Raw genomic sequence first — 27,303 nt, 5'->3', positions numbered from 1 at the left:
AGAAAACAGAAGTAATGCAGTAAGTTGGGTCAGTCTGGGAATACAGGCAAAAGGTTTAAAAAATGGAGCATAACGTTGCAGTTTGGAGAAATTAAAGGATAAAGTGCGAGATTGGTTACATTATGCTCAGATTAAGGAGGTTTTTAATTTGGATAAAAAGATAGGATTCCAGGTGGAAAAATCGAAACTAGAAACGGAATTGTTAGAACCCAAGACTAAGGTATTGTCAAAAATGTATAACTTGCTGCTAAAATGGAATACTCAAGATGAAACAGTGAAATCAACCATGATAAAATGGGCGCAGGACATTGGATACAACATTATGTTTGCTGACTGGGAAAGGTTATGGACCACCGGTGTGAAGTTTACGGCATGTAATGCCTTGAAAGAAAACATTATGAAAATGATATACAGGTGGTACATGACCCCAGTCAAGCTCGCAAAAATATACCACTTGCATGATAATAAATGTTGGAAATGTAAGGAGACTGAAGGAACATTCTTTCACCTATGGTGGACCTGTCCGAGAGTGAAGGCCTTCTGGGAAATGATCTATAATGAGTTAAAAAAAGGTATTTAAGTATGCCTTCCCTAAGAAACCAGAGGCCTTCCTTTTAGGCATTGTCGGCCAGAAGGTGTTAAAGAAGGACAGAACTTTTTTTATGTATGCAACAACAGCAGCAAGAATACTTATTGCAAAATATTGGAAGACACAAGATTTGCCCACACTGGAAGAATGGCAGACGCAACTGATAGACTACATGGAGTTGGCCGAGATGACTGGCAGAATCCGAGACCTGGGAGAAGAGGCGGCGGAAGAGGACTGGAAGAAGTTTAAGGACTATTTACAAAAACATTATAAGTTGTATGAGTGTTAAGAAAGTGCACGAAAGGAAATAACATGGCATCAGCAGTTTATATGAGAAATATATGAGAATAAGTGGAATGATAAAGATGAAATTTGAAGTAACGTCATGTCTAAACTAAGCAGTCAAGTATTTGATGAAAGTATTTAAAATATGAGGCATAACATATGAGAATTAGAAAATAAGAACTGAAATAAGGTAAAAAATTGCGGTTTATAACTTTTTTATGGAGAACGCAGGAAAGGGAGATGTGAGGAAGTCTAGATAGTTATGAAAAAACAATGTATGAACGGTGGTGATCCTTTTTGTATATTCTATGTTTATGTTTTTGTTTATACATGTTTTCTTTGTTTGTTATTTACTGGTGATGGTGTTTTATATGTTTGGTGATTCTCTTGTGTTAAAAACTTGCAATAAAATATTTATTAAAAAAAAAAAAATGGAGCATAACGGAGACTGAAAAGGAGGTAAGGTCACTCCTAGGAGTCCAAGTGGGGTGATCTGAATGTGTCATGTGAGGGATAAAGACATTTTTCTGAGGATATGGACAAGGGTGTCAAGGGTTTGTTGGAACAGCCTTACACACGTTTATCAGGAATAAATTGCATTGAAGACTTAGAATTCTGAGGAAACGGGCATAGAATTGTTCTATAAGTGGAGAAAAGCCTTGGTCATAAGTAAAATGCAAGACAGCCACACATATATAGAAGAGTTCTTTTGTACAGTATTCTTCTTGGAACAGCTGCATCTGTCTTCTCACCTGCACCTTTTTTTCTTTAAACTTCTGTGTGCGTGAAGCTGTCTTTTTAGTTTACTGCATGCCCATTCTCTGATTGCTTTGTATAAGAGTATCCCTGCCTCCCATTTGTTTCAGACACGTCAAAATGCCTGATCCATTTTAAAGCTGTAATAATCACAGTAAAATTGCTTGCACTGTTACTCAATGGCCCGTAAATATCATTAACTCACATCTCAAATAGATAGAATTTTCAATCAAAGACTCGATAGAGCTTTTCAAGAGAACAGCTTAACTCAACCTTCATTCATTACTTTCATTTATTGTGAGGAGGGGCTGTTGGTGTGTAAACTGTTCTGTTTGGTCCTTTGAAAACCTGTCAGTTGAAGGTGAAACTAGGTCAGACACAGTTCATAAGTCTGCCTCCATTAAAGTAAGTGGCTTATTTCCTGCTCCTTTTTAGGCTAGTCTCCATCAGTAGAAACTAGCTACAATGATGTAACCATACATTCTATTCAGAATTCTAGCTGTCAGGTCCCACGATGATTATTATTGTAGTGGAGTATTGTGCGTTTGACAGCTTCATTGCACAAAAGACATTCAATGGGTGAATGTTTTACAGGTCCCTTCATCTCAGTATTGGCAAAACAGCTGCTCTTGAATTTTTGCCTGCTTTGCTGCTGTTGAACAACCTTTCTAGAGGAAAGAGTAGTAACCATAGTGCCAACATTAGATGACTTGGTAAAATATTCATTTTTGGCGGACTTTACACAGCTGGGGGGGCAGGTTCGGGTGAGCAGTGAAGGCATAGGTGAGTGATTGAGTGAGATAGGGTTGCCAAGCTTCAAACAGTGAAACTCCAGACAGAAAAGTTGTTGAGCTTTTATTAGTTTTGCCCAAAGTTAGGATAACAGAATCTGAGAGTTGGAAAGGGATCTAGTCCAACCCCCTGCAATGCAGAAATCTCTGCTAAAGCATCTGTGACAGGTGGCCGTCCAACTCGGATTGAAAACCCCCAAGGAAGGAGAGTCCACCACCTCCCAAGGAAGTCCGTTTTACTGTCATTTCACAGCTCTCGCCATCGCAAAGTTCTTTGTGATGTTTAGTCAGAATCTCCTTTCCTGTAGCTTGAATCCATGGGTTCGGATCCTGCCCTCAGGAGCCGGAGAAAACAAGCATGCTCCCTCCTCCATGTGACAGCCCTTAAGATATTTGAAGATGGCTGTCATATCTCCTCTCAGTCTCTTCTTTCCCGGGCTAAACATACCCAGCTCTTTCAACCGTTCCTCATAAGGATTGGTTTCCAGACCCTTGATCATTTTGTTTGCCCTCCTCTGCACATCTTCCAGCTTGTCAACATTCATCATAAATTGTGGTGCCCAGAATTGGACATAGCATTCCAAGTGTGGTCTGACGAAGGCAGAATAGAATGGTACTATGACTTCCCTTGATCTGGACACTATGCTTCTGTTGATGCAGCCTAGAATAGCATTAGTTTTTTTGTTGCTGCATCGCACTGTTTTTGGGCAAGATTGCTTTTTAAAAATACGGTTTTTGAGCTATTTTTATGGGAAAATGGCATAAGCAGCACTACCTACATGGACTGCCATACATTTGGATTTTTCCGGACATTTTCCTTATTTCCACACTGCTGCCAACTGTGGTATTCCGGATATATCTGGGAAAATCTGGATGTAAGGCAACCTTAAGTCAGATGTAAATAAGCAGGGGTTGGCAAAGTGGTTGCCAAGTAGGCAAGCTGAGGGAGCAGGGGTGGCAGCCCCTAGTTTGGAAAAAAACAAAATGTCATGTATCATTCCTTGGCCTGTCTTTGCACTTTGCACCGAGAACTTTGTACCTTACATAAGGACAAGGAGCAATCTCTTTTTTTGTGGTAACACCTGTGCTGTGGAACATCTCATCTGTTAAGTATGCTAACTGACCAGAGGAGGCAGGAATGAAACTGATGGCTTGCTCTGCTTTGTTTTCTGAAATCAGCCTTATCACTTGATAATGTCTGTACATTAGGCCAGGCTTGCTAATTAGGCCATAATACACTTGCAAGTCTTTCAAGGTGCCACAATCCTCATTTGATGGCTTTTGCTGCAAGAGAGTAAGATGGCTGCCCTTTGGGAAAACCTCTGTTTTTGTGGTTCTGGGCTTTCAAGTGCTCTGTGCTCTAATGGTCCTGGAGAGGAGCTGCTTTGCAGCCCCTAGCCTAGGCTGTAGGCTGTAGGATGTGCCTTCTGGCCCTGAGTCTTCACAAAAGAAACAGGTCATGAGGAGATATGCCTAATAATTGAAGCCTGGATCATACTTACCTAATTATATCCATGTTTTCTCACCTTGGGATTTGTCGCCATCTCCTTAAATAATAGATATAGCAAAGTCTAAAGAATGTGAAAAACAAAACTAGGTGAAAACATTTAGTCCTGGGTTTCCTAAGGAAAAGAGCATTGGCCCTGGCCAAGTTTCACTGTATGTAAAATAAGGATTAGGTTAAGGCTGAATGTTACTGACTGATGTCTATTGTAAAGACCATGGAGGGTTTTCTATTTATTTTGAGCTGAAATAGTATTTAATGTGTTAAAGATCCATGTTGTCCCCACAGCAACCCCATGTCAGGTTTCTAGCCTGTGTCCGGAGATACATTTTATGCCTTTAAATTATGTGATGGTAGGGACTAGGGAGACAAGACAACGATCTGCTCTGGGTAAAACAAGGGCTGCCAACATGGTGCCTGGGGGCATACAGAGGCCTTTCCTTGCACCCACAGGGTCTCCTAAAATCAAGCTTGAAAGAATCATTTTAGCCAATAAAATAGGGGTGCAATGTGTAATTGTGTGTGTAATGTCCATGCCAGTTTCTTCAGTTTGCAAATGCTCACGGGTCCAAAAATGCTGGCTGCCCTGGCTAGGAAGTCTCCAGTTTATGCTGCACAAGTGGTGAAATTCCTTGTGCCCTGCTGCACAAAAAAACCTTAAATGCACAGCGCAGATACCTGGATAAAAACTCTTAATTATATGAGAAACTGCTATTATATCCAGTGCTCTCATCTGATAGCAAGGATGCAAAATGGTGGCTACTAAAGGCTACTTAATGAATTCATTGCTTTGCTGGAAGTTGAAGCTTGCCTTCTTTAGGCAAAAATGATTGGGGAAATAATTTTGCTGAAAAGGCAGTAGACTACCCAGCTGCAAAAGAGGAAGACTCTTACACCTTTTATAATTTGTATGACAGAAGTAGCACCTGCTGAAATCCCCTTTAACACAACTATAGCAAAGGTGTAAGAGCCTCCTCTCTTGCATCTGGCTACCCTTGCTGGTTGTTTACAACCACACAAGTGGTGCAGTTTGTTGTTTAGTCATTTAGTCGTGTCCGACTCTTCATGACCCCATGGACCAGAGCACGTCAGGCACTTCTGTCTTCCACTGCCTCCCTCAGTTTGGTCAAACTCATGCTGGTAGCTTCGAGGACACTATCCAACCATCTCGTCCTCTGTCATCCCCTTCTTCTTGTGCCCTCTATCTTTCCCAACATCAGGGTCTTTTCCAGGGAGTCTTCTCTTCTCATGAGGTGGCCAAAGTATTGGAGCCTCAGCTTCACGATCTGTCCTTCCAGTGAGCACTCAGGGCTGATTTCCTTAAGAATGGAGAGGTTGGATCTTCTTGCAGTCCATGGGACTCTCAAGAGTCTCCTCCAGGACCATAATTCAAAAGCATCATTTCTTTGGCTATCAGCCTTCTTTATGGTCCAGCTCTCACTTCCATACATCACTACTGGGAAAACCATAGCTTTTACTATACGGACCTTTGTTGGCAAGGTGATGTCTCTACTTTTTAAGATGCTGTCTAGGTTTGTCATTGCTTTTCTCCCAGTACAATACAATACAATACAAGCGGTACAATAGCCACCCATATAAACATTATGAGCGGAATTCAACTAATGAGTCCTGTTAGTAGAAGCCCTGTGCAAGGGCCTTTGCTGGCACATTGAGGCTTCCCTCCACGCCTCCTGATATTGGCTCTGAGGGGGTCAGGAGAGTCCCCAGAACAGCAGGCAGGGGAAGGATGTTTCCATCTGGTAAGCTGAAATGCTTGTCCGGAGAGAGAAATTGCCTTAGGGTGGTGTTGAGTTCCTTTCTATATTTCAGATTTCTCAAGGTGCTGTTAGCAATGAAGGAGCATGTGAGAGATGTTTAATCTGAGCAAAAGTACAGCCATGAGATTTGATCATTGGGCAAAGGAGGATAGGTAAGAAAATGAGATAGTTCAGTAGCCCTACAAAAAGTGAAAATGCTTTTGCTGTTCTTGAGCTATTGTTTTGACCTTCTCAAGGTTACAGATAAATCCCCTGAGCAAATGAAAAGATCGGCAGTGGAGAGTGAATTGCTCTCTTGCTGTGGTGCACTTTCTCTCAGGCTTGTGTTGCAATTCAATAAAATCTGAAACGGGGAAAGAACCTTGACAGGCGTATGTCAAAGTAAAATTACAGGGGGGTTGCTGTCTGCGTTCAGTAATTTTCCTCTTTTCCACTTCACTGGTTTTAAGAATGCTCACTCTCTCTTGCAGAGAGCCTGCTGGTGGTGCAATTTAAAAATGCAAATGCCTCATAGACAGGAGGACTTTGTAAGAAGAATTACATTTAAACAAAAGTCTTTTACTTTAGAGAGTTGTTGAATTAGATTGACCACTCACATTTGATTTATCAATGACAAACAGTTTCCTCTGGCCACATGGTGGGAGTGTTGTCTAGAGGTTTGGCAGATTCTCACCCAGTTTCTAAATTCTCAGCTAGCCAAGAACTGGAAGCAAGACCTAACACAATTTTGGATGGGAAGTAGTTGGGACTTGCAGCTAAAAAGGCAACTTGGAACAAGCTGCTGGGATTTTTGTTGTGCTTTTGAGTCTAAAAAAGTGACTGGTCAAAGACAAAAGCGTGATGTTAGAAGGTAGTTTTTATGTGATAAATGGAAGCAGCAACAGCAGAATTTGGTGGCTGAGTCTGGTGAAAGTTCTGTTTTCAAGATTGAATGGGTGAATTTAGACTTAATTAAATCTTAATTAAGAGTATGTTCATGTTAGCGGCTTAGATGCATCAAAGTCACACACTCCCACAGTGCATTTCATGCTGTCTTTGCATGGTGGGGAATGTCTTCATCTAACACAAATGACCTTTTTGATCCTTCCCCCTGCAACCACCCCAACTTCTATTGTTACCTGCACATGTATGTTCACCTGGGCATGTGCTGCAGCTGTTTCAAACATTTGTGAAGTGAATGCAGTTTAATGTTAAATTGAGGCTGGTTTGAGAAATGGCAGTATTGGTCAAACTATAGGATTAATATGGATAACGGCTAAAGTTGTGTGAATGCAGCTTCCAAAACTAGCACTGGGCGCAGAGTAGGTGGTAATGTGAACGTGTCTGAAGTCCTACTGAATACAGTACATACAATCTCTCCTAAACATCTTCATTCCAACACGAATACTTCGAATGAGTTAAAAGCTAAATAATTCTAAGCACTCATCCTCAATGCAGCTTAATGTGGATTTGAAGCTGCTAGTCTTTTTGCAGCACCCATATGACACCCTCATCCGATTGAAAGTCTGCACTTCCCTCCTCATTAAATTCAGGTTTTCCTGATCCACAAATAATCATGTAAGGGAAGAAAATCCAATATAAAATTGCATGTTGCATGACTGTGGATGCACTGAAGCAAATTGTGTGGGTGACTCCCCGCCCCCATGTGGTGACATTTTTCTGGGTGACTTCTGAGTGTCATATCCCCTACTTCTATTTTGTTTCCATCAGCCCAAAAGAAAGGATGCAGCCTGCCCTTTTCTCACCTGCTGTTGCTGAAGGTACATTCTTACTATTTTTATTCGTAAAGCAGCTATTTTGTGCAGAACTTCTTTTTCACAAAACAGTTGTATTGAAAATTAAAATTTGCCCTTGCAAGTGCAGCAGGCAGGAAAGGAAGCAGCAGGTTTTTGACTGCCTTAAGGTCCAAATACATGCCCACAATGGACCTCAGGTTTCCTGGTTTGGAGGTATACATAGCTTTAAAGGTTTTTTACTGTTCTTTTGTGCAAATCTGGTATATGAACAGGTAAACAAATGCCTATGCACACAATGGACTTTGGGTTTCTGGAACATATGTTGAGCAGGAAAGTACTCTTACAAAAGCCTGCCCCTTTCTCCCCCAAGCAGTGGCCAGATTTGATGAGGCCACAGGTACACACACAGAGTTTGTATCCTTTGGAGAATAGAAGACATGTCTGAGACTGGCGTGTTTTAAGAAGTAGGGTTTAGTCACCTATCTACAGTCTGCATGGATGGAGTCCAGATCTTACAGCATGGCTCACAGAAGTGCAGGGAACTTTCCTCCAAAATGGATCTCCCCCTTACTTCCTCCTCCTTCTGTCCAGAAACCCTTGTTTCAAATCTCCCTTGTCCTGTCCCTCAAACACAGTTACCCCAGCAACCTTTGTGACATCTGACTCCCCAGGCCAAAGAATCCTTCTATGGCCCATCAACACCTTTTTGTAATGCTAACAGGTCTGCTCTTCCCCTAACCAGCCAGGCTGGTTTGCATACAGCAGCCCAGGAATATCCTGAGTTCCCTGTCTGACACAGTTTTGTACTTTAATCCAGTGTTTCCCAACCTTTTTTGGGCAAAGGCACACTTGTTTCATGAAAAAAATCTCGAGGCACACCACCATTACAGCGCGCAGCGTCACGCCGGGAGGGACATGAATTGCTAGCAAATTACATAATCACCTCCTTGAGGGCTGGCTCATCTTCTCCGAAGGCAGAACCCCATTAATTAACAGCACAGACTCACACCATAGCCAAGACGAGGGGGGAAAACCTCAGTCATGCACAGTCATGCACATGTGGGGGCTAAATGAGGACGAAGACCGGGCAGAGAGCAGGGTTCAAATCACCCCACCTGGCCAGGACAATCCCTGGGTGCTCCCTTGGGCCACTCGCCTGAGCCACCTCGCAGGGCTGTTGTTGCGAGGATAACACGGGGAGAACCACGCGCACCCCCGGGAGCTCCTTGGAGGAGAAAGCGGGCGATGAATGCAATGCACGAAATATATGAGAGGCGACCAGGTTTTGCAGGTGAGGGGCCCCCGCCAGCCTCCGCTTCCAACACCCGGCGCAACGACGCCGAAGTTTCCCCCCGGGCTCGGCTCGGGGAGCAGCGCTGATCCCCCCGGCTCCCCTTCGCCCTCCCGGCTCTCTCTGCCGCCCACTGGGGACCCCCCTCACCTGCCAAGTCCGGAGCGCCGGTGGAAGTTGCATGCATGCATGCAGGGCGCCGCGTTGCCATTGCATTGCACTGCACTCCATGCAATGCCTGCACACATGCATTGCCTTGCACGCCCGCCAAGGGGTCTCCCCGCGGTCCGATGCGTCCCCTCTGGCGCGGATGCAGCATTGCAAAAATAACCCCCCCCCCGACGCAGCCCTACCTGGGGGGCAGCCTCCGCCGCTCCGCCTCCGCGGGGATCCCCGGGCTCCATCCTGCCGCCCGATCTCCGCGGGGGCGCAGGCAGGCTGCGCGGGGTCTGCGCGGAAGAGCCCCTGCCCGCCCGGCCGCCGCTGCGCTCATTCCATGGCCGGGAGAAGAGCGCTTCAAACAAAACGCCCGGCCCGCCAGGCCATGCTGGGAAACGTAGTTTGCGCACCCCGCGCGGGCGCGGAGCCCAAGGGCGAGGGGACTACGGATCCCGGCAGCCCCCGCGCCGGGGACGGAGGGGGAGAGGCCGGGTGCAGGGATGGAGGGACGGGTGGGCGAGCGAGTGAGTGAGTGGCAGCCGCCAAGCCTTGGCCGAGAGCCAGGAAGGGCCTCCCCGGAGGAGGAGGAGGGAGGCGCAGAGCGGGAGGGAGGGAGGGAACCCCAGGGGTCATCTAGTGATGGCGCCCCAATCGAAAATTTGACTTAAAAAAAAAATCTTTCGAATTTTTTAATTTTTCCCGCGGCACACCAGGCAACATCTCGCGGCACACTAGTGTGCCGCGGAACAGTGGTTGGGAAACACTGCTTTAATCCATATCACATTCAATCAAAATCCTAGTATGTATTCGGTCTTAGTGTTTAGGTGGATCCCCCCTATTTCTATAACACCTTTTAGTGAGGGGTGAAGAACAAATGCATCCCATAATGCACTGCGGTGGGAGAATGGGAAACATATTTTGGTGGCGCACAGTTGAAGGAACTCGTGTGTGAAGGTGCACAAGCATGCACACTGAAACAGTGACCCATGCACACATTAATGTCTCAGTGTGGACACAGCTTCAGTTGCAAAGCACTTCATCACTACCAGGATCCAGTGGTCCTTTCTCTTACCATTATCTTGGGATGGAGATTGAGGATGAGCATTGTGTGTGCTATTTATGAAATTTCTTCACCCTGAAAACCTACACTTGTTTCCTCTGTTTTTCTAAGGGACAGCACAAATTGGTGCCCTTACAAGTTCCACTTGTCTCGAATCAGATACCACCTCCCAACTTCGTTACAGCTTCATCATCAGCTAAATTATTCGGACAGATGTCTTCCTTATCCTCTTGTGGTTAGCACCTCAGTGTTTCTGTGTTATGAAAAAGGTTAGTTATACAGACCCAAGCTTTTCCTCTGCAATCACCCATCATGGCTGGATTAGATTAACAGAAACATATTGAGATGAATTCAGTGTTGCACTAACACAAATTTTCCATTAGCACAAGCATTTTTGCTTGCCTGACAAAATGATCCCCCCTTTCCCCTTATCCGCACCCCCAGAAATGATTTGGAAAGCAAGTCTCATTAAGCTAGCAGGTTCGGTGCTGGTTCCTGCTAGTGCAACTACTTAGCTGAATCCGATCCATTGTATATTCCAGGGCTGCTTGCCCCATGCATGTCTTTCCTTTGGTCCATACCCAGCTTGTCATGACAGTCCGACTCTTTCTAGATACCAAGTATTTAGAGGTACTAGGTCACTGCAAACTATCACAGATCTCTAAAATGTGTCTTGGCTTCCTCTTGATTGCACTTAATGAAAAAGGCAGGAGTTCTCTAGCCTGCCTCAAGCAATTCTTGCAAATCTTTTAGGTAAGACATGTCCAACCCGTCGATCCTGATTGATCAGTCGATCAGGGGGTTGCTCTTGGTCGATGGCGGGTCCAAGGCGCCCCGAGCACAGCACGCTCCTCAATAAGCAGAAAGACAGCGGCTCCAAAGCACGAAAAGAGCTCTGCAGCCCAGCTGGTTTGAGGAGAGAGGCAGGATTGGCATCGCCTGCCCACCCTGCACCCATCCCTGCCCCTTCGGGGGAAGCAGCCAGCGCCCACCTGCCCACCCATTGGGAGCAGCTCGTGGTGTGCACCCGCCCACCGTACACCCATCCCTGGGTGATAGATCACTGCCAGTTTTTATACTGGATCGTAGATCACACCCTACTTGTTGGACATGCCTGTTTTAGGTCATTCTCATACTGCTTCCTGCTGTTGGGGATTACCACTTTGAGAATTCATTCCACTTTGTGAAATACATAGACCTCTATTGGAAAGTGAGTGATCAGAAGGTCGCGGTTCGAATCCCTACGACGGGGTGAGCTCCCGTTGCTCGATCCCTGCTCCTGCCAACCTAGCAGTTCGAAAGCACGTCAAAGTGCAAGTAGATAAATAGGTACCGCTCCAGTGGGAAGGTAAACGGCGTTTCTGTGCACTGCTCCGGTTCGCCAGAAGCGGCTTAGTCATGCTGACCACATGACCCGGAAGCTGTATGCCGGCTCCCTCGGCCAGTAAAGCAAGATGAGCCCTGCAACCCCAGAGTAGGTCACCACTAGACCTAATGGTCAGGGGTCCCTTTACCTTTACCTAAGTAAGGGAGTGCCAGAATAATGTGCTATATTGAATCATAGAATAGAATCATAGAGTTGGAATAGACCACAAGGGCCATCGAGTCCAACCCCCTGCCAAGCAGGAAACACCATCAGAGCACTCCTGACATATGGTTGTCAAGCCTCTGCTTAAAGACCTCCAAAGGAGGAGACTCCACCACACTCCTTGGCAGCAAATTCCACTGTCGAACAGCTCTTACTGTCAGGAAGTTCTTCCTAATGTTTAGGTGGAATCTTCTTTCTTGTAGTTTGGATCCATTGCTCCGTGTCCGCTTCTCTGGAGCAGCAGAAAACAACATTTCTCCCTCCTCTATATGACATCCTTTTATATATTTGAACATGGCTATCATATCACCCCTTAACCTCCTCTTCTCCAGGCTAAACATGCCCAGCTCCCTTAGCCGTTCCTCATAAGGCATCGTTTCCAGGCCTTTGACCATTTTGGTTGCCCTCCTCTGGACACGTTTCAGTTTGTCAGTGTCCTTCTTGAACTGCCCAGAACTGGACACAGTACTCCAGGTGAGGTCTGACCAGAGCAGAATACAGTGGCACTATTACTTCCCTTGATCTAGATGCTATGCTCCTATTGATGCAGCCCAGAATTGCATTGCCTTTTTTAGCTGCTGCGTCACACTGTTGGCTCATGTCAAGTTTGTGGTCAACCAAGACTCCTAGATCCTTTTCACATGTACTGCTCTCAAGCCAGGTGTCACCCATCTTGTATTTGTGCCTCTCATATTTTTTTTGCCCAAGTGCAATACTTTACATTTCTCCCTGTTAAAGTTCATCTTGTTTGTTTTGGCCCAGTTCTCTAATCTGTCAAGGTCATTTTGAAGTGTGATCCTGTCCTTTGGGGTGTTAGCCACCCCTCCCAGTTTGGTGTCATCTGCAAATTTGATCAGGATGCCCTTGAGTCCATCATCCAAGTCGTTGATAAAGATGTTGAATAAGACCGGGCCCAAGACAGAACTCAAGACATTGGTTAGAGCATGGGCAGGCAAACTAAGGCCCTGGGGGCCAGATCCAGCGCATCACCTTGTAAATTCGGCCCGCGGACGGTCTGGGAATCAGCGTGTTTTTACATGAATAGAAGGTGTCCCTTTGTTTAAAATGCATCTCTGGGTTGTTTGTGGGGCTTGCCTGGTGTTTTTACATAAGTAGAAGGTGTGCTTTTATTTAAAATGCATCTCTGGGTTATTTGTGGGGCATAGGAATTTGTTCACCCCCCCCCAATTTAGTCCTGCCCCCCACAAGGTCTGAGGGACAGTGGACCGGCCCCCTGCTGAAAAAGTTTGCTGACCCCTGGGTTAGAGCGTTGAACTTAGGACCAGTGAGAAAAGTTCAAATCTCATGCATATATGAAGCTCACTAGATGGCCTTGGGCCAGGCACTCCAAATATCATGGAGCCATTGTGAGGATAAAAGGACCATACTTGCATGCTTAGCCACTTGGAAGAAGAGAATAAGGGGAAAATTGCAGGCAACTGGATTTATAGAAATTTTATTGGAAAAGTATTTTTAAAAGCATTTCTGCGTTTTAAAAAGGTATGTATTCTGTTGCTCCTTTTGGAGAATCCCTGTGGTGATCTTGCAGTGACATTTTGAGTATTTTTTTGCCATTGGTAGCCTGACAGAGTAGATTAGGATGGTCCCCAAACCTTTGCAGTAGATTTCCAGAGCTGATAAAATATAGGAGAGCCTCTGGAGAGAAGGACAAAAAACATATTTCATAAAATGTAATTGTAAGCACCTCAAAATGGTTCACAACAAGAATAAAGTCACATCATTAAAAGCAGTTAACAGCTATTTAAAACATTCAAACAATAATTAAAATCAGTGATCAGCTAAAAACAGATCAAAGCACCTTGCAAACATTCCACCTAGCTAGGTAGGCTTATCTAAACAAAAAACTGCAGATCAAAGCAGTTGATTAGGCACATATGGGATAAGACGATCTCACAAGTAAGCTGGTTATAGTACCCAAATACATTCTCGAATCCATGTAGCATCAGTTGTGCCAAGTTTGATGAAGTTGGAAGTGAGAAGGGTCCCATAAGAGCAAGATATTAATACAAGGCTTTCTCATCCAGGCACAGCAAGGGCTAATCAACTGCTCTCACTCTCCAAATTGAACAGGTTTAACACTCCAGAAGATGAGTTCCTCAAAGTTTTACTTGTTTTCTACTGTACTTAAAAACATACTTACAGTTCAAAAAAGGAAGGTGTGAATTTCTAGCTCCTCTCACCAGAGTAGCTATATTAAAGAAAAAGAAAATGAAAGGACATACCCATTATAAACAAATCCTGCAGCTTTCAAAGAGGAATTTTCTTTATTTAGCTGACCAAACAGGTATACCTAGCTCAAGGCAGGGGTGGCTAACGCTTGGTCTGGATACCAGATCAGCCGCTGCCCCTGCAAATATTTCTGCAGTGGCAGCAAGAAAAAAGGTTGACACAGCTCTGTTGGGAATGTTAATTGTTTCCTCCCTGGTAATTTTCCTATTTGATGGTCATGGAGGGACAGTAAACTCCTTCCTGATCTGTCATGGACTGGTTGGACTCAGAGTAATGGTGTGAGGCACCAGCTGGGGAACCTCTTAAGGGAGGAAGGCTCAGAGCCCAGGGTTTTGGTGGTGGGACAATGAGTGGTCAGGTGAAGAAGACTGGGAGGTGGTGGGGTCGGATGCTGAAGAGGTAACAGGCTTTAGTGAGCAGGGAGAGTCTGTGGCAGAGAGAAGTCCAGAAGCGGGAGAGGAGCAAGGCCAAGAGGCAGAGATGAAGAAGCCAGGGTGTCTCCACCTCCTGCTGCAACAAGCTTCCCTCCCCCCTGGTTTCCCAGATCAGTTCTCTTCCACCACCACTTCCTCCCCCCCCCCAATCTGCCATGACCACCCAGGTTTAGGGTGGCTTGGGGGAAGACCAATCAATAAACCCCAATTATCAGGAGATTCCAGGGTTGGAGCCAAGAATTCATTCTTCACCACCAGGATCCTCTGTTAATCCCCATATTACATGGTATTCCAAGTGGCTCAGGCACCACATTCAGATCAAGGCAAATCCCGCCAAATACCCACCCCATAATGCAGGCATCATAAAAGAATAAATCTGCCTTACCTAATCTTAATACTTTACCACCATCCCCCCCCCCCAAGAAACAGCTAAGGAGTCCAACTCCAAATATCAGACAAGCAAACGAAAGCAGGAAGCCAGGTAGGAGTTAGCAAGGGGGTTTGATGGATTGAGGCAAATGGGGTTTTTTATCCTTCTGAGGCCTGGCAGCTCCATTGTCTCAGGCCAGCCACTCCTTAGCTGTAACCAGTGCTTTTTTCTTCTTCTAAAAAAAGATGTTTAGGGGTACTCTCATTTTGACTCAAGAAAATCACCATTTTATAGTTCAAATTGGGAAAAATAAATACAGTAAATGAACAAAAGTACAAAGATTATTAAAATGTTTAGGGGTATGTGTCCCCCTGCATCCCCCCCAGATAAAAAATTCTGGTTGGGTGATGGTAAGAGGGGGTGGAGAGTAGGGCTGTGTGATAAATCGCTATACTGGTATTGAAATAACATTGTGATAAGTGTTTCAACAAGGCAATATGCAGGGAACCAAAGTTCTGTTTGAGGATAAACCCACACACAAAGCAGTTAACTCTTTCGTTTTCAGGGTATCCTTCCATTTGGAGCTCAGCTAATTATGCAGAGCCTGCTGACAATCCAGGAGGGACCTCCCACAGAACTAAACAAAGAAAAGAAAAGGAAAGCACTTCTTTCTTTCCTCACACTCACCCCCACCAGTGAAAAAAGAGGGGGAAGAGTTTTCTGGTGGTGTTTATGTTGTTGGTTCCCCTTAAATGAAGAAGAAGAGTTTGGATTTGATATCCCACTTTATCACTCCCCTTCAGGAGTCTCAAAGCGGCTAACATTCTCCTTTCCCTTCTTCCCCACAACAAACACTCTGTGAGGTGAGTGGGGCTGAGAGACTTCAGAGAAGTGTGACTGGCCCAAGGTCACCCAGCAGCTGCAGGTGGAGGAGCGGAGACACAAACCCGGTTCCCCAGATTACGAGTCCACCGCTCTGAACCACTACACCACACTGGCTCTCTTTCCTCCATATTAAAAGGGAAGGCTTTTTTATTATTTAAAGGAAACTATCCCTTTGCCTGCTTGCCCTTTGATAAAAAGGGAGAGATTGGTGGGATGGGGCCCTTCTGGGGGAGGGTGGAGGGGAGAAGATTTAGCAGGCTGCTTTATGCTGAAATGGGAGGTTGGGTGCTATGGGAGATGATGGGAGAGGGTGTTTTTCAGTAAGCAGTGCAAGCAAATGTATTTCTACTCACAAGCAAGCCCTACTGAATTCAATGAGGCTTGCTCCCAGGAAAGTAGAAGTAAGTTTAGTTGAACTCAGTGGGACTTTTAAATATTAAAATATTAAATTTATTATATGGAAGTTTATTTAATATTTTTATTAAATCTACTACTTCCTGACATTTTAAGGCCCTCCACCACTGCAGGGTGCCTCGGCAAGGCCCTCGGCTGCTGTGAGGAGGTACGGCAGGACCCTCTGCCACTGCGGGGAGGCACAGCAAGGCCCTCTGTTGCTGCAAATATATATTGTGAGATATCAGGATATTTAGCTGGTGATATATCATGATGTTGAAAACCAGATATCGCCCAGCCATAGTGGAGAGTCTTATGAAGGCACAGCTGAACAATGTTACTTTAACTGCTGGAGTTTTAGACTGGCCTTGGACAATGGTGTGAACTAGATAAGCAGGTGCTGAAAATTTGCCAGCTCATTGGGAGGGGGAGAGGTTAGGAGTCTCAGCATTCTCATAAATCCAAGTCTCTCAAAATAGATCCAAAGTTCTATTTCTGCAATCACCCCCAGGGTTAGTGGCACGCAATTCCTAGATTCTGACACCTCCTGCAAGCAGGGGGTTAGAATTTGGGGTGAGCAGGATAAGAGTTGGGGCATTATTTATTTCCCTTGCATAAAAAAGTCTTACACTCCTCCTGCATAAACAGGAATTGACATTTGGGGTACTGAGAAGCATTCTACCTGTAATCCTCCAGGATGTGGGAGGAGGAAGCAATGAAATGGCCAGAACTTACAAAGCAGCAGCTTTCAGATAAAGGCACTGTGGACTGGGAAAGCCTTAATAGAACTTTACCCGTCCACACTGCAACACTAGCTAATCCAACTACCATAGAAAGTGACCACAAATCAGGTTTGAGAGATGGAGGAACCCTGCAGGGGACAACAAAAGAACACTGGAATGCAACTACAGTCATACCTTGGGTTGAATGTGCTTCGGGATGAGCGCGTTTGAGTTGCGCTCCATGGCAACCCGGAAGTAACAAAGCGCGTTACTTCCGGGTTTCGCCACTTGCGCATGTGCAGACGCTCAAAATGATGTCACGTGCATGTGCAGAAGCGCCGAAACGTGGCGCGTACACGGGTTAAGTTTGCTTCTAGATGCGAACGGGGCTCTGGAACGGATCCTGTTCACATCTAGATGTACCGCTGCACAATTGGTGAAGTGGATCCTCTGTTCAAAAAAGTAAACAAAAGGCAGCAGTTCCATAGACAGGGATTACTATGGAAGCACCTCTAGTTGCAGAGCTGGAAAGGGGTAAAAACATACTGATTGCTGCTGTTCTCTGTAGGTGAAATCCTATGTTTATGTGTCTAAAGTTGCACATCTGTTTACGAGTCTGTGTTCAGTAACTAACGCTGTCAAAGTTCCCCAGCTAACCATTTAAACCTTTCCATGAGTTATGTGTATAGTGTCCTTAGTCATTTATTTTAAAATAACGAGTCCTCTTCATCTTAAAATAACAAGTCCTCTTCAGTGTATGGAGAGGCAAGATAAGTGTTAAATATAGTTACAAAAGCCAGTTCTGTCAGAGAGCAAAGCCACTGATGAAATATATTTGAGAGCTGAACTGATAAATTTCCAGTAAAAAATGTTTTTTAGGTTTGTACTACAGCCTGACAGTGTGTAAAAAGTAACATCAGCCCACCTATGTGTTAAAGCAGATGTAGCCAATGTGGTGGCCTCCAAATTGTTGTAGTACTAGAACTCACATCACCCCTGACCTTTGGTTATGTTGGCTGGGACCAACGGGAGTTGAAGTCTAACAGGCTTCCTCAACCTCAGCCCTCCAGGTGTTTTTGGCCTACAACTCCCATGATCCCTAGCTAACAGGACCAGTGGTCAGGGATGATGGGAATTGTAGTCTCAAAACATCTGGAAGGCCGAGGATGAGGAAGCCTGTCTAAGAACATACGATGGTTGCTACATTGACTTTCCCTATGCTGCCAAGTGGGAAATAGGCACAACAGCAAAGTTACTTGAGTAGATTCCTATTTTATTAATAGCAAAAGTGAGTGGTGATTATATATTCTTGGAAGTGAATGCGTCTTAAGAAGTGCCTCCAGAGGTTAGAGGCGGATATCCTCTTTGTTGGCATTTTTGCTCCATGGTGTTTGCTAGCCAGGCTCTGAATACAATTAGATTTTCATGAGGCTACAAAGGAACCTATGTAGTCTTACCTGGTGCCAAAAACAAAAGGAGGAGCAGGATATTCAGCAGCATCTTAGGAGAGAGTGACAAAATCATTAGGCAGAGTTCTCATAACGGGGCACTTCATCCCCCTTGCCATAGTCACTCGCATATTACAGGGGTACTCAGACTCCAGATTGGATGGGCTTTCAGGAGAGTCTAAATTGGATCAAGTGACACTTCAGAGCAGTGGCGTTTCCTGATGTTCTTTGGAATACCCGTATGAATTGTTTCCTTGAAGAAAAGTTACAGATTTGCTCTGGGACTGCAAATAGTTGTAACACCCTCATTTGCCCTTACTACAGCATTATTCTATTTATAAATCAGCTACATTTTTGCAGGTACTATACTGCGATTAACAAGGTAATGGGGAGGACAGAAGAAAACAAAATTAGACTTCAGTTCTTAGGCTGTACCAGAGCAGACATTGGAAACAGGGCTACTCCTATTAAGCTCTTTGGGGAGACCAGCCCTGTTGAGACCCTCTTTCCAATAACCATTTTGATTCCAGCTGGTCATTTAATAATTACGATGTGTTTCCGTGCGCTGCTCTAGTTCGCCAGAAGTGGCTTAGTCATGCTGGCCACATGACCCGGAAGCTGTACGCCGGCTCCCTCGGCCGGTAAAGTGACTGGACCTAACGGTCAGGGGTCCCTTTACCTTTATGCTATACGGTAAAAATTTAAGCCTGAGATTATATTATTTGTTTTCTTCCACATGTATTTCCTTATAACTTGTGTCATTTTGATTGCAAGCCCAAGGACCAGGGGCCGTCTTGTTATAGTATTGCCCTTATGTAATAAACTGCTCCGATGCTTTAATAAAAGTTACAAGAAGCGATGCATTCTGCCTCCTCAGCAGCAGGTCACTAGAATAATTCAGAACAATCTGACCAGGACAATGAACTTTGCAATTTCTTCCTCTGGTAAACTTTCATGTTCTGAGGCAGAACATGGGACAGACACTGGATGAGGTGCCATTGTCATCATTTCCGGCAGCATCTAGCAGGCTGCTGTTTGAAAAAGGATGCTAGACACTTTGTCCGATTCAGCAGGGCTTCTTCATTAATGGTAATTCTGCCAAAGAGGCCCAGTTCCTTACAAAAGTGCCAAGCTGGTGCCTCCAGGTTAAGCATGTTAGAAGGTTGCCGGGGGGGGGATATTCTAAATGCAGCTTTCTTTTAATAAGCCAAACACACTCAAATTCAGCAACCCGGTGGTGCAACCCGGAAAGTGTGTTTTTGCACAAGTGGAAGAAAAACAACAACTCACCAGCCTCCCAGTCTTCTTCTGGAGGGGGGCACTGCCAGGCTGTCACCTCTTTGATTCTGTTCTTTGGATCACCTCTGCTTGAAGTGACTGTCAAAGTATTAAAAAAATAAAAAAGTTAAGGCATCTTGGTTTTGGAAGTTAGTTCTAGTTTCAGAGATGGCTGCTCCATGCTTTGATACTGTGTTTGTGTGTTCACATCAGGTGCATCTTTTCAAGCTTTCCTGCTTAAACCTGGGGAGGCCAGGGGTGGAGTGAGCATACCTGGGGTCAGGGTTGCCAACTATAGGGGACTCTGGGTGCCTGAGCACCCACAAATTTTTCGCAGTGGGTGCTTAGCACCCATACTTCAGGGCCCCTGATGCAACTTCCGAGGTCACGCAAGGCCTCAAAGAGCATCTCAGAGGCTCTGTAACCTGGCTTCCAGTGGCACTGGGCACCCATAACCTAGGGCCCAAGCCTGGGGTAAAGATGCCTGGTGCCCCTCTCCAAGTTAAACCCTCACCGGCTCTTTTGGATGCATGAACAGGGCTACAGCGAGTTATGGCTATACCAGTGGTTTGTGTGTATAGCTATCACCACCAAAATATCCCAGTTTTCATATATGAAGTTTTATTTTAGGCTATCAAGAATAACCGACCATTTTTAGTGGAAGGTATACATTGTATACTAGAGTTTTAAGCTGGAACATACCTGTTCCCCACATTCATAAAGGCTGCTCCTTCCGGCTAAGGAATGGTGATAAATTCAATTCAGTTTGAATTTCAAGGCAAATCTACCCAATTTGCACTTTCAAAAATGCTACATGAACTGAAACACAGACATCCTTCAATATTCATTCTTTTTCAATTTTGTAATGTAGTTCTACGGGCCTGCCTTTACTTCATGTATTATAGATTGTAGCCTCCTGTTTTATAGTTTGTGACATAATGCCTAGATCCTTACCTCACAGCACTTCTCCCTTCACTTGTTTGACCAGTCAGTACTTCAATCAAGTTAGTTTTGAATTTTAATCCCATCTTCCATTACATCACACACTTCAAGAAAATGGACTGGCACTCAGCCAAGTCACTCCCCCCACCTGAATGCTGCTTGTTACACCCACCCTGCTCAGTATAATCCATTCATTACTTCTTTCAGCCCAGCTTTTACAACCAGCTGAATGCTCAGCATGCAGTGCTATCAGAGCATGTATCTCCAGCCTAGAGTGCCCAGAGCTTTGCTACAGATAGCAAGTTATTAAGTTTTCTTACACCAGCAGCATCAATATTATACACACAGCATGCTCGACTGGGTTTTAGAGCAGACAGGAGCAATTCTCTTACCCTCCAAGACCTCTGGAGAAACTTTGTTCTCACAAGTTGCAATGTGCAATTTTAACTCCTGCTTTGGAACTCTGTGACGGGCGTTGTAGGGGCATGTTGCGAGCTCTCTGGCGATCTTCTGGTTGTTCTGGGAAAAAGTCAGAAGTTAACAGTGCAGAGCTAGGCCTCCATCAAACCCACCCAGAACTCAAGAATGAAAGGGGATGTTCTCTACTATGATAACATGCCCACTTAATCCATGTTGGCTTCATATGGGATGATTATAGATTCTCTTCCTCTCTAGAGAATAGTAGAATAATTGAACCCAGCATTCTTCACTGGATCCACCATGGCTTTCCTAGAAGACCTCGCTACCTGGTCAGTCCTATTCACAGAGAGGAGACAGAGGGGTGAAGAACACGTGGCTGTCCAGATGTGGCAGGACTTCAACTCCCATCAGCCCCAGCCACTGGTCAATGTGCAGGAATGGTGGGAGTTGGAGTCCAGCAACATCGAGAGGGTCACAGGTTCCCCACTCCTGGATTAAACAAAGGGTGTATATTTGAAAAACAACAACAACAGTTAAGTTAATGATTCTTTACTCCACATCCCACTTGGACAAGTCATTTCACTATGAACAGATGTGCCAGTTAGTAAGCCCCCACCCCAGAAAAACCATTGCGGACTTTGTGAAGAATAGTTCCTTTTTTATTTTTAGGACTGCTTTTCTCTAGAGGGCTAGAATATCTAAATCTGGATTGACTTTACTTTGGAGAGGATTAATGGAATGCTGGTGTAATTTGCAAATATGTGCAGAATTGCACTAACTGCTTGGTTTGTGTCTTCCCCCATGTCTGATTTCTGTTCAGAGTTAGGATGCCAGCTGTGGTGGGCCTCTGGAAACAGTTCAAGGCCACAGGCCATTGGCAGGACTCATCCATCTCCCTTTCTCCAAAGAATGTGCGTCTGTGCATTGCCAGCTATAAAGCCAAGGCTGCATTCAGCAGCAAAAGGCAGTGGTGCATCTCTCCTCAAATGTGGGACCTCTTTGTATATTTGAATCTCTTCAGTTTAATTTCTAAGACCAATTTACTATAGCATAGTTTATGATGCATGAGCATCTCTTAACTTTATGTATATAGTGTGTTTGAATTGCCTTGTGTCTTCAAGCAATAAAACGCATAACACTGAACTGTGTTGTGGTCAAGGAGTTTCCTTCACTGTTGACTCTGGAAAGGCTGACCGCTCGAAAGGGAGAAGACTCTGAAGCTTTGCTAGACTACTCTGCTGGTGCTGTGCAACTCTGGTGGTCACACTGATATAGGTGTGATACCAAGATGCTATCACGGGGCATGTTATCAGAATTAAAAACCACACAATATCTCACTGCAAGGTCACAAAAACAAAATTGTTAAAATTAAGAGTCCTTCCAATAGAAGAACATATGTACTAAACAGGAGACTCTAGACTCGCTCAAATGGCTTCATTGTGCAATTTTGTTTGAACTTGTTTACATCTGTTTGGATGTTCAACATGTCACATAACCTCAGATCAGAGCTAACTTACCGTATTTTTCGCCCTATAGGACGCACCGGCCCATAGGGCGCACCTAGTTTTGGGTGGGTGGGAAATAAAGAAAAAAAATATCCCCCCCCCAGGCGCGGGGCTGGGGCGGGGGAAGCCCGAGCTTCCCCCGACCCCAGCCCCCAGAACATGCTGCTATCCGCAAGCTCCCCAGGCTTCAGGATGCCGGCTGCTATCCGTAAGCCTAGGGAGCCTGGCAGGAACTCCCGCAGGGTTCCCAAGGCTTGCGGATAGCTTCCTGAAGCCTGGAGAGCAAAAGGGGTCGATGCGCACTGACCCCTCTTGCTCTCCAGGCTTCAGCGAAAGCCTGCATTCGCCCCATAGGACGCACACACATTTCCCCTTCATTTTTGGAGGGGGAAAAGTGCGTCCTATAGGGCGAAAAATACAGTACTCTGCTTTTGAAAAGGGAGCCAATGCACAAAGTGTAATTAGATTTCTGCTTGCTTTCACCCATAGGAGCCAGGGTAGCTCATTCTTCTGTGGTGAATTAACACACTTCAACCATTTCCTACAAATCCAAGATGTGCAAGGCCATTTTAAGAAGAGAAGTTATTTGTGGTACCCAACCAATACTCTTCTTTCCCCCCTCCTCTTACCTTTCTGCATTTCACCAAGTGGTAAGGTAACCTGCAGGCTCTGATCTGGTGGTTCTTATCATAAGGGCATTGGACAAGCCGTTCAGGATCCATGGAATTAATATAGGACTGGCTGCGTACTGTGCTCCTAGCAGTGTTTAAGAATGAGATGTTACAAAGCATCAGGGCAAAACAATACAAGAGAGACACATGGCCTGAAGCCTAAGAATCTGACCCTCTGCTGAGATAGCTTATTTGCTCAGAAGTGCTGCTTCTGAACTTATTTCAGACATTAGTTTAGAGCACAAGAGCCCTGGTTATCAGACCACATGTCAACCTAGTCTAGCCCATTTATACCAGATGGATGGGGTATAAATTATTATTATTATTATTATTATTATTATTATTATTATTATTAGCATCCCATTTCTAGCAGTTGATAGCCAGATTCAAAATCAACCGCCAGGATATGAAGGCAAACAGCCCTCCCTTGTTAGCTGCCCCTTCCCCTTAAAAGTTTTCGGAGGAATCATTGTTTAAAAGATTTGGAGATTACATTTAAATTGATGCCAATGCTGTTGACCCACTAGTCCTCTGTAAGAATGTACAGAGGTGTACCTAGTGGGTGGATAAACTGGCTTCTGCTAGGGGCACAGGCTGGGGGGGGGGGGACCACAAAATTCACCTATCACTATGGAGTATATGACATATATGTCAACATGCCACTGCTATCATGGGGAGATCAAACACAGAAGCAGCTTCCCATCCTTGCACTACAGCACAAAGGCATACAGTAAAGTTTTTTTTTTGGGGGGGGGAATTGATACAGCTCTTTACCAAGGACACAAGGGACCCTAGGTACACTTCTGTTTGTCTAGTCCCATTTATAAAACCATCACATTTGGCAATAATATCCTTATTCATTATGTGTTGTGAAAAATACCTTCGTCACTCCTATATTTATGCCAGTTTAATTGGGCAACTTCTAGTGTTATGCAAGGGAATAAGTTTGCCAACCATTCTGCTACCATTCATAACTCAAGCTTCCACTATATGTCCTATTTTCTAAAGAAAGTATCTTCAAACAATATAGCCTTTCCCCATAAGCATCTCCACTATCATTTTGATTGGCCCCTTTCTTGAATTTTTTCCAGCTGTATTGTGCCCTTTCGGGAATGCACCAACCTCACAGTACAGAGCAATACAATAATAATTATCATATTTTAGCATAGTAGGCATTACAGTCCCGTCAGATTTATTTTCAATACTTTCCCCAATACTCCCCCTTACAAAGCATGGATTTTGCTTTTGCCATTGCAGTACACACTGTTGATAGCTCAGTGACGACCCCTTGATCTAAGGTCTGTGTCACTGCTGTTAGAAGGAAATTTGGGGTTGCCTTTTAAAGAGTAAAGTGACATCGTGGTAAGTGACACGCACCATCCTCTGCCATTTTATTTCCCATTCACCTAGCTGGAAGAAATTACTTTGGAGCTGCTCACAGTCTGCCTTGGCTTTCACCATCCTGGTGATATGGGCTTCCTCTTTATGCTTTTCAGCAAGGAGGTAGACAGGCTATGGGAGGGAGTTGTACCCAAGAGCCCCCCCCCCCAAGCTGGCACCAACACACTCAGCGTACCTACTCTCACAGGATTACTGCAGGGGGTTGTGGGGGAGAAGAATGTGTGCTGCCTCACTGTCTATGGAGGGGTGTAGGGACTACAATGCAGTAGCTAAAAATAAAGTGTGTGTGTGTGTGTGTGTGTGTGTGTGTGTGTGTGTGTGTGAGAGAGAGAGAGAGAGAGAGAGAGAGAGAGAGAGAGAATGAGAATGACTATATAAGGCCTGTTGGAGTTATACTAATGTGACAGGAGGACCCAGCATTACTTTCAGTAGCAAAAGTCAGCTATTGTTGCTATGTGTTGAGATCACACAGTTAGGGCAGCAATCTCCAGATAACAAAGTATTTGCTAATTACTTGTCCTTGGACAAGGAGGATTTATAAGTTACTCTGAAAACACAGCCTGGGCATCCCACTGGGCAGGACAATTCTGCTCGGCAGGAAACATTCTCAAGCAATAGTGGCAGAGAAATCCTGATTAGAATTCCCCTCCCAGAGTACTAGAAAGCCTATTTCAGAAGGCAGCCAAGATCTTTTGAAGTCACTGAGGCAAGGACTGCCAGGAGTATCCTTACAGCGAAACAACAAAACAAAATAAGGAGTTCTGTGGCACCTTAAAGACTAACAAATTTATTATGGCGTAACTTCCATGGACTACAGCCTACTTCCTCAGATGCATCAAGGCAAGAACCACATCAAATATTCAGAGCCTATACCCCAATGACTTTTGTGGGATGTTTCTTCAGTAAATATTAATCCTGGCTTTCCAGCACTAGTGCCCCAAAGTGGCTTAATAAATGCTACAAAATATTTCAGGGTTCTGCAGACTGCAATCCTATTGACACTTAACCTGGGAGTACAGTCTGCTGAATGCAATGTGATTTCTGAGTAAACATACATTAATTATAATGTTCCTGTGCAATAGTCACATTAATTCAGCTTTTTAATTTGTTCAACCAAGCAGCTAAAAACATGCTGGCCCCATGGTTTAACCACAAACCGAAGATTTTACAGACTAGTTCAGATTTTTTTGAGTGGTAGTTGTGTGCTCCTGAATCCCAGCTTTGACCTACCACATATTATATCTTTGGCAGATTGATGACTTCAAGATTAACAATGCTCTCTGATAAAACTCTTTTTTCTTTTGTAAAATGTTCACAGATGTGTGTGACACCCACCCACCGGGCCACAGCCCTAACCAGCCCTGCTTGTGGCCTCCTTTAGTGCTTGTTCCTGGCTGAAATGTGCCCTTGGAATTCTGAATGCTTCTTGCTTGCTGCATGGAGGGTAGAGAGAGGCGTGCAAGTGTGAATAAACTAGTTTACTAGACAGAGAGAAAAGTAACCTTTAACGCTGTACCTGCTTTTGCCTTTGGCCACCCACCCCTGGAATGCAGCCCAAAGGACTCTGGCCTGGGGGCTAAAAAAAGTTCTCACTTCCAGGGGGTAGAATTAACTTCTGTTTTTCGGATTAGAGGCTTATAAACTCTTGGTTCCTTGTTAAGTTCTCTGATTGTGCTCCATTTTGAGCTTGTACAAATAAGGAGCTACTAACCAGCTTCAGAATTGTCCTTTGGGCCCCTTAACTCCCCTAGAAACTTGCCTGGCTCCTTCAGCATTGGAATCCCCCCAACTCAACAGCAGAAATAATAATGCTAGCAATCCTCTCCGCACTATCAAACATCCTGCCATCATCTCTGGTTAATCACTAACCATAGTAATGAATTACTTTTCTTCTCTATATGAATATTTTAAACTCACAGGGTTGTCTCCAAATTAAGGTTAGACCCACTGAAGGCCCATGTTAGTCATGTCCTTGAATCTCAATTGATTCACCCCATCAGGTCCCCTCACAGTCCCAGGATAATCTCCCACAATTAAAATTATACAAAATTAAACACAACCAGAAAGCCTTACCACATACAGTGTCCCAAGGTGCAGTTTGAAAGCAACTCCTTGCTAAAGCTAAGCAGTGCTGCGTCAAGTCATTCCCTAGGTAAGAGAGGGTATACCACAGGAACCACATGCACACCACTTTGGGTTCCCGGATAGAAGATAGAGAAAGGGAAGACAACAAGAATACCAAGTCTTTCAGCTTACCTCCCCAAACACAAATTAAGAGCACCTTACTTTCGACTCAGATTTGTTGATAGCCTTTTCTACACCCCAGTCCATTATCTGATAATAAATAGAAGCACTTGCCTTGTCTGCAGCTGGCAGGCTTTGAGAGAAGTGGGGCTGACCAAATCAAAGAGTCTGGCTTCAACAGCTGCTGAATCCAAAGTCACTCAGGTTTCAACTTACCCTGCTGTTTAACTGTAAATCCAGCCAATGGGATGGTGGCTTTCTGAAGAACTTTGTGACATCATTGTAACTAAGGTACCTATTAAAGCCATAGATACCTGATAGATTTCACTCTTTCTCTAAAGGCAAGTCTTGTCAGGATGAAAGGGAATTCGCATGGCCTTAGCCCTCTCCTCTCATTAAGAGAGAGCAGTAGTTTAGGCACATGGATCTGCATACTTGCCATTCCAAGCTACAACCTTGGGCAGCCGTGCCTTGCCAGTTGGTGGGAACTGGCACATTAGTCAGATAGAAGACTTCTGTACTTTTCCATGTGCAAGACTATTCTTTTAATTCAAAAATCATGTTCAAAATTTGGGGTCATCATACATGGGTAGTGCATTGTGGGAACATGGGATTGGTTGCTGCTGTGAGTCAGAGATTGTTATTGGTAGCTGTGCCAGGGGCTGGTGTTGATTTGCTGTCCTTGCGGCAATTTGGTGGGTGATTTGCTACTTTTGTCGGGGAGGGGACAGGGGATAGTTTGCTTTGTCGATGTGTGCGAGTGGCATTGTTGGTCTGTTGTGGGAGTGGTTTTTTTTTTTGGC

At 44.7% G+C, this 27,303-nt stretch overlaps 2 protein-coding genes across 10 annotated transcripts in view; one reads left to right on the top strand and one right to left on the bottom strand.

Annotated features, from left to right (window-relative positions):
• The first annotated feature begins 5,760 nt into the window (after nt 1-5,760).
• The window catches only part of NCKAP1L (NCK associated protein 1 like), an 88,231-nt gene continuing 66,688 nt past the window's right edge, over nt 5,761-27,303 (top strand). Inside the window, exons 1-3 of the mRNA XM_083486227.1 lie at nt 5,761-5,855; nt 7,414-7,463; nt 10,061-10,218. Of these exons, the coding sequence (XP_083342353.1) occupies nt 10,210-10,218 (9 nt within the window). The 5' untranslated portion in view covers nt 5,761-5,855; nt 7,414-7,463; nt 10,061-10,209. The remainder of the gene's footprint in view (nt 5,856-7,413; nt 7,464-10,060; nt 10,219-27,303) is intronic.
• LOC310699139 (gametocyte-specific factor 1-like) overlaps nt 12,978-27,303 on the bottom strand; it is a 31,069-nt gene continuing 16,743 nt past the window's right edge. For 4 of the 9 annotated variants that reach the window (XM_083486777.1, XM_083486775.1, XM_083486773.1 and 1 more), the window contains 5 exons: nt 22,814-22,940; nt 20,652-20,778; nt 19,330-19,416; nt 18,049-18,091; nt 12,978-13,193 (listed from right to left, as the gene is read on the bottom strand). In XM_083486777.1, the coding sequence (XP_083342903.1) occupies nt 13,133-13,193; nt 18,049-18,091; nt 19,330-19,416; nt 20,652-20,778; nt 22,814-22,940 (445 nt within the window). In that variant the 3' untranslated portion in view covers nt 12,978-13,132. Of the gene's footprint in view, nt 13,194-13,698; nt 13,747-17,843; nt 18,092-19,329; nt 19,417-20,651; nt 20,779-22,813; nt 22,941-26,329; nt 26,351-26,614; nt 26,739-27,303 lie in introns of those variants that run through there. The other 5 variants (XM_083486781.1, XM_083486776.1, XM_083486774.1 and 2 more) reach the window with 5 other exon arrangements.

The sequence above is a fragment of the Podarcis liolepis genome (assembly GCF_965112155.1).
Source record: "Podarcis liolepis genome assembly, chromosome: 2".
In the NCBI taxonomy this organism is placed as follows: Eukaryota; Metazoa; Chordata; class Lepidosauria; order Squamata; family Lacertidae; genus Podarcis; species Podarcis liolepis.
The sequence above is the reverse complement of the archived record's forward strand: the minus strand, read 5'-3'. Positions and strand labels throughout refer to the sequence as shown.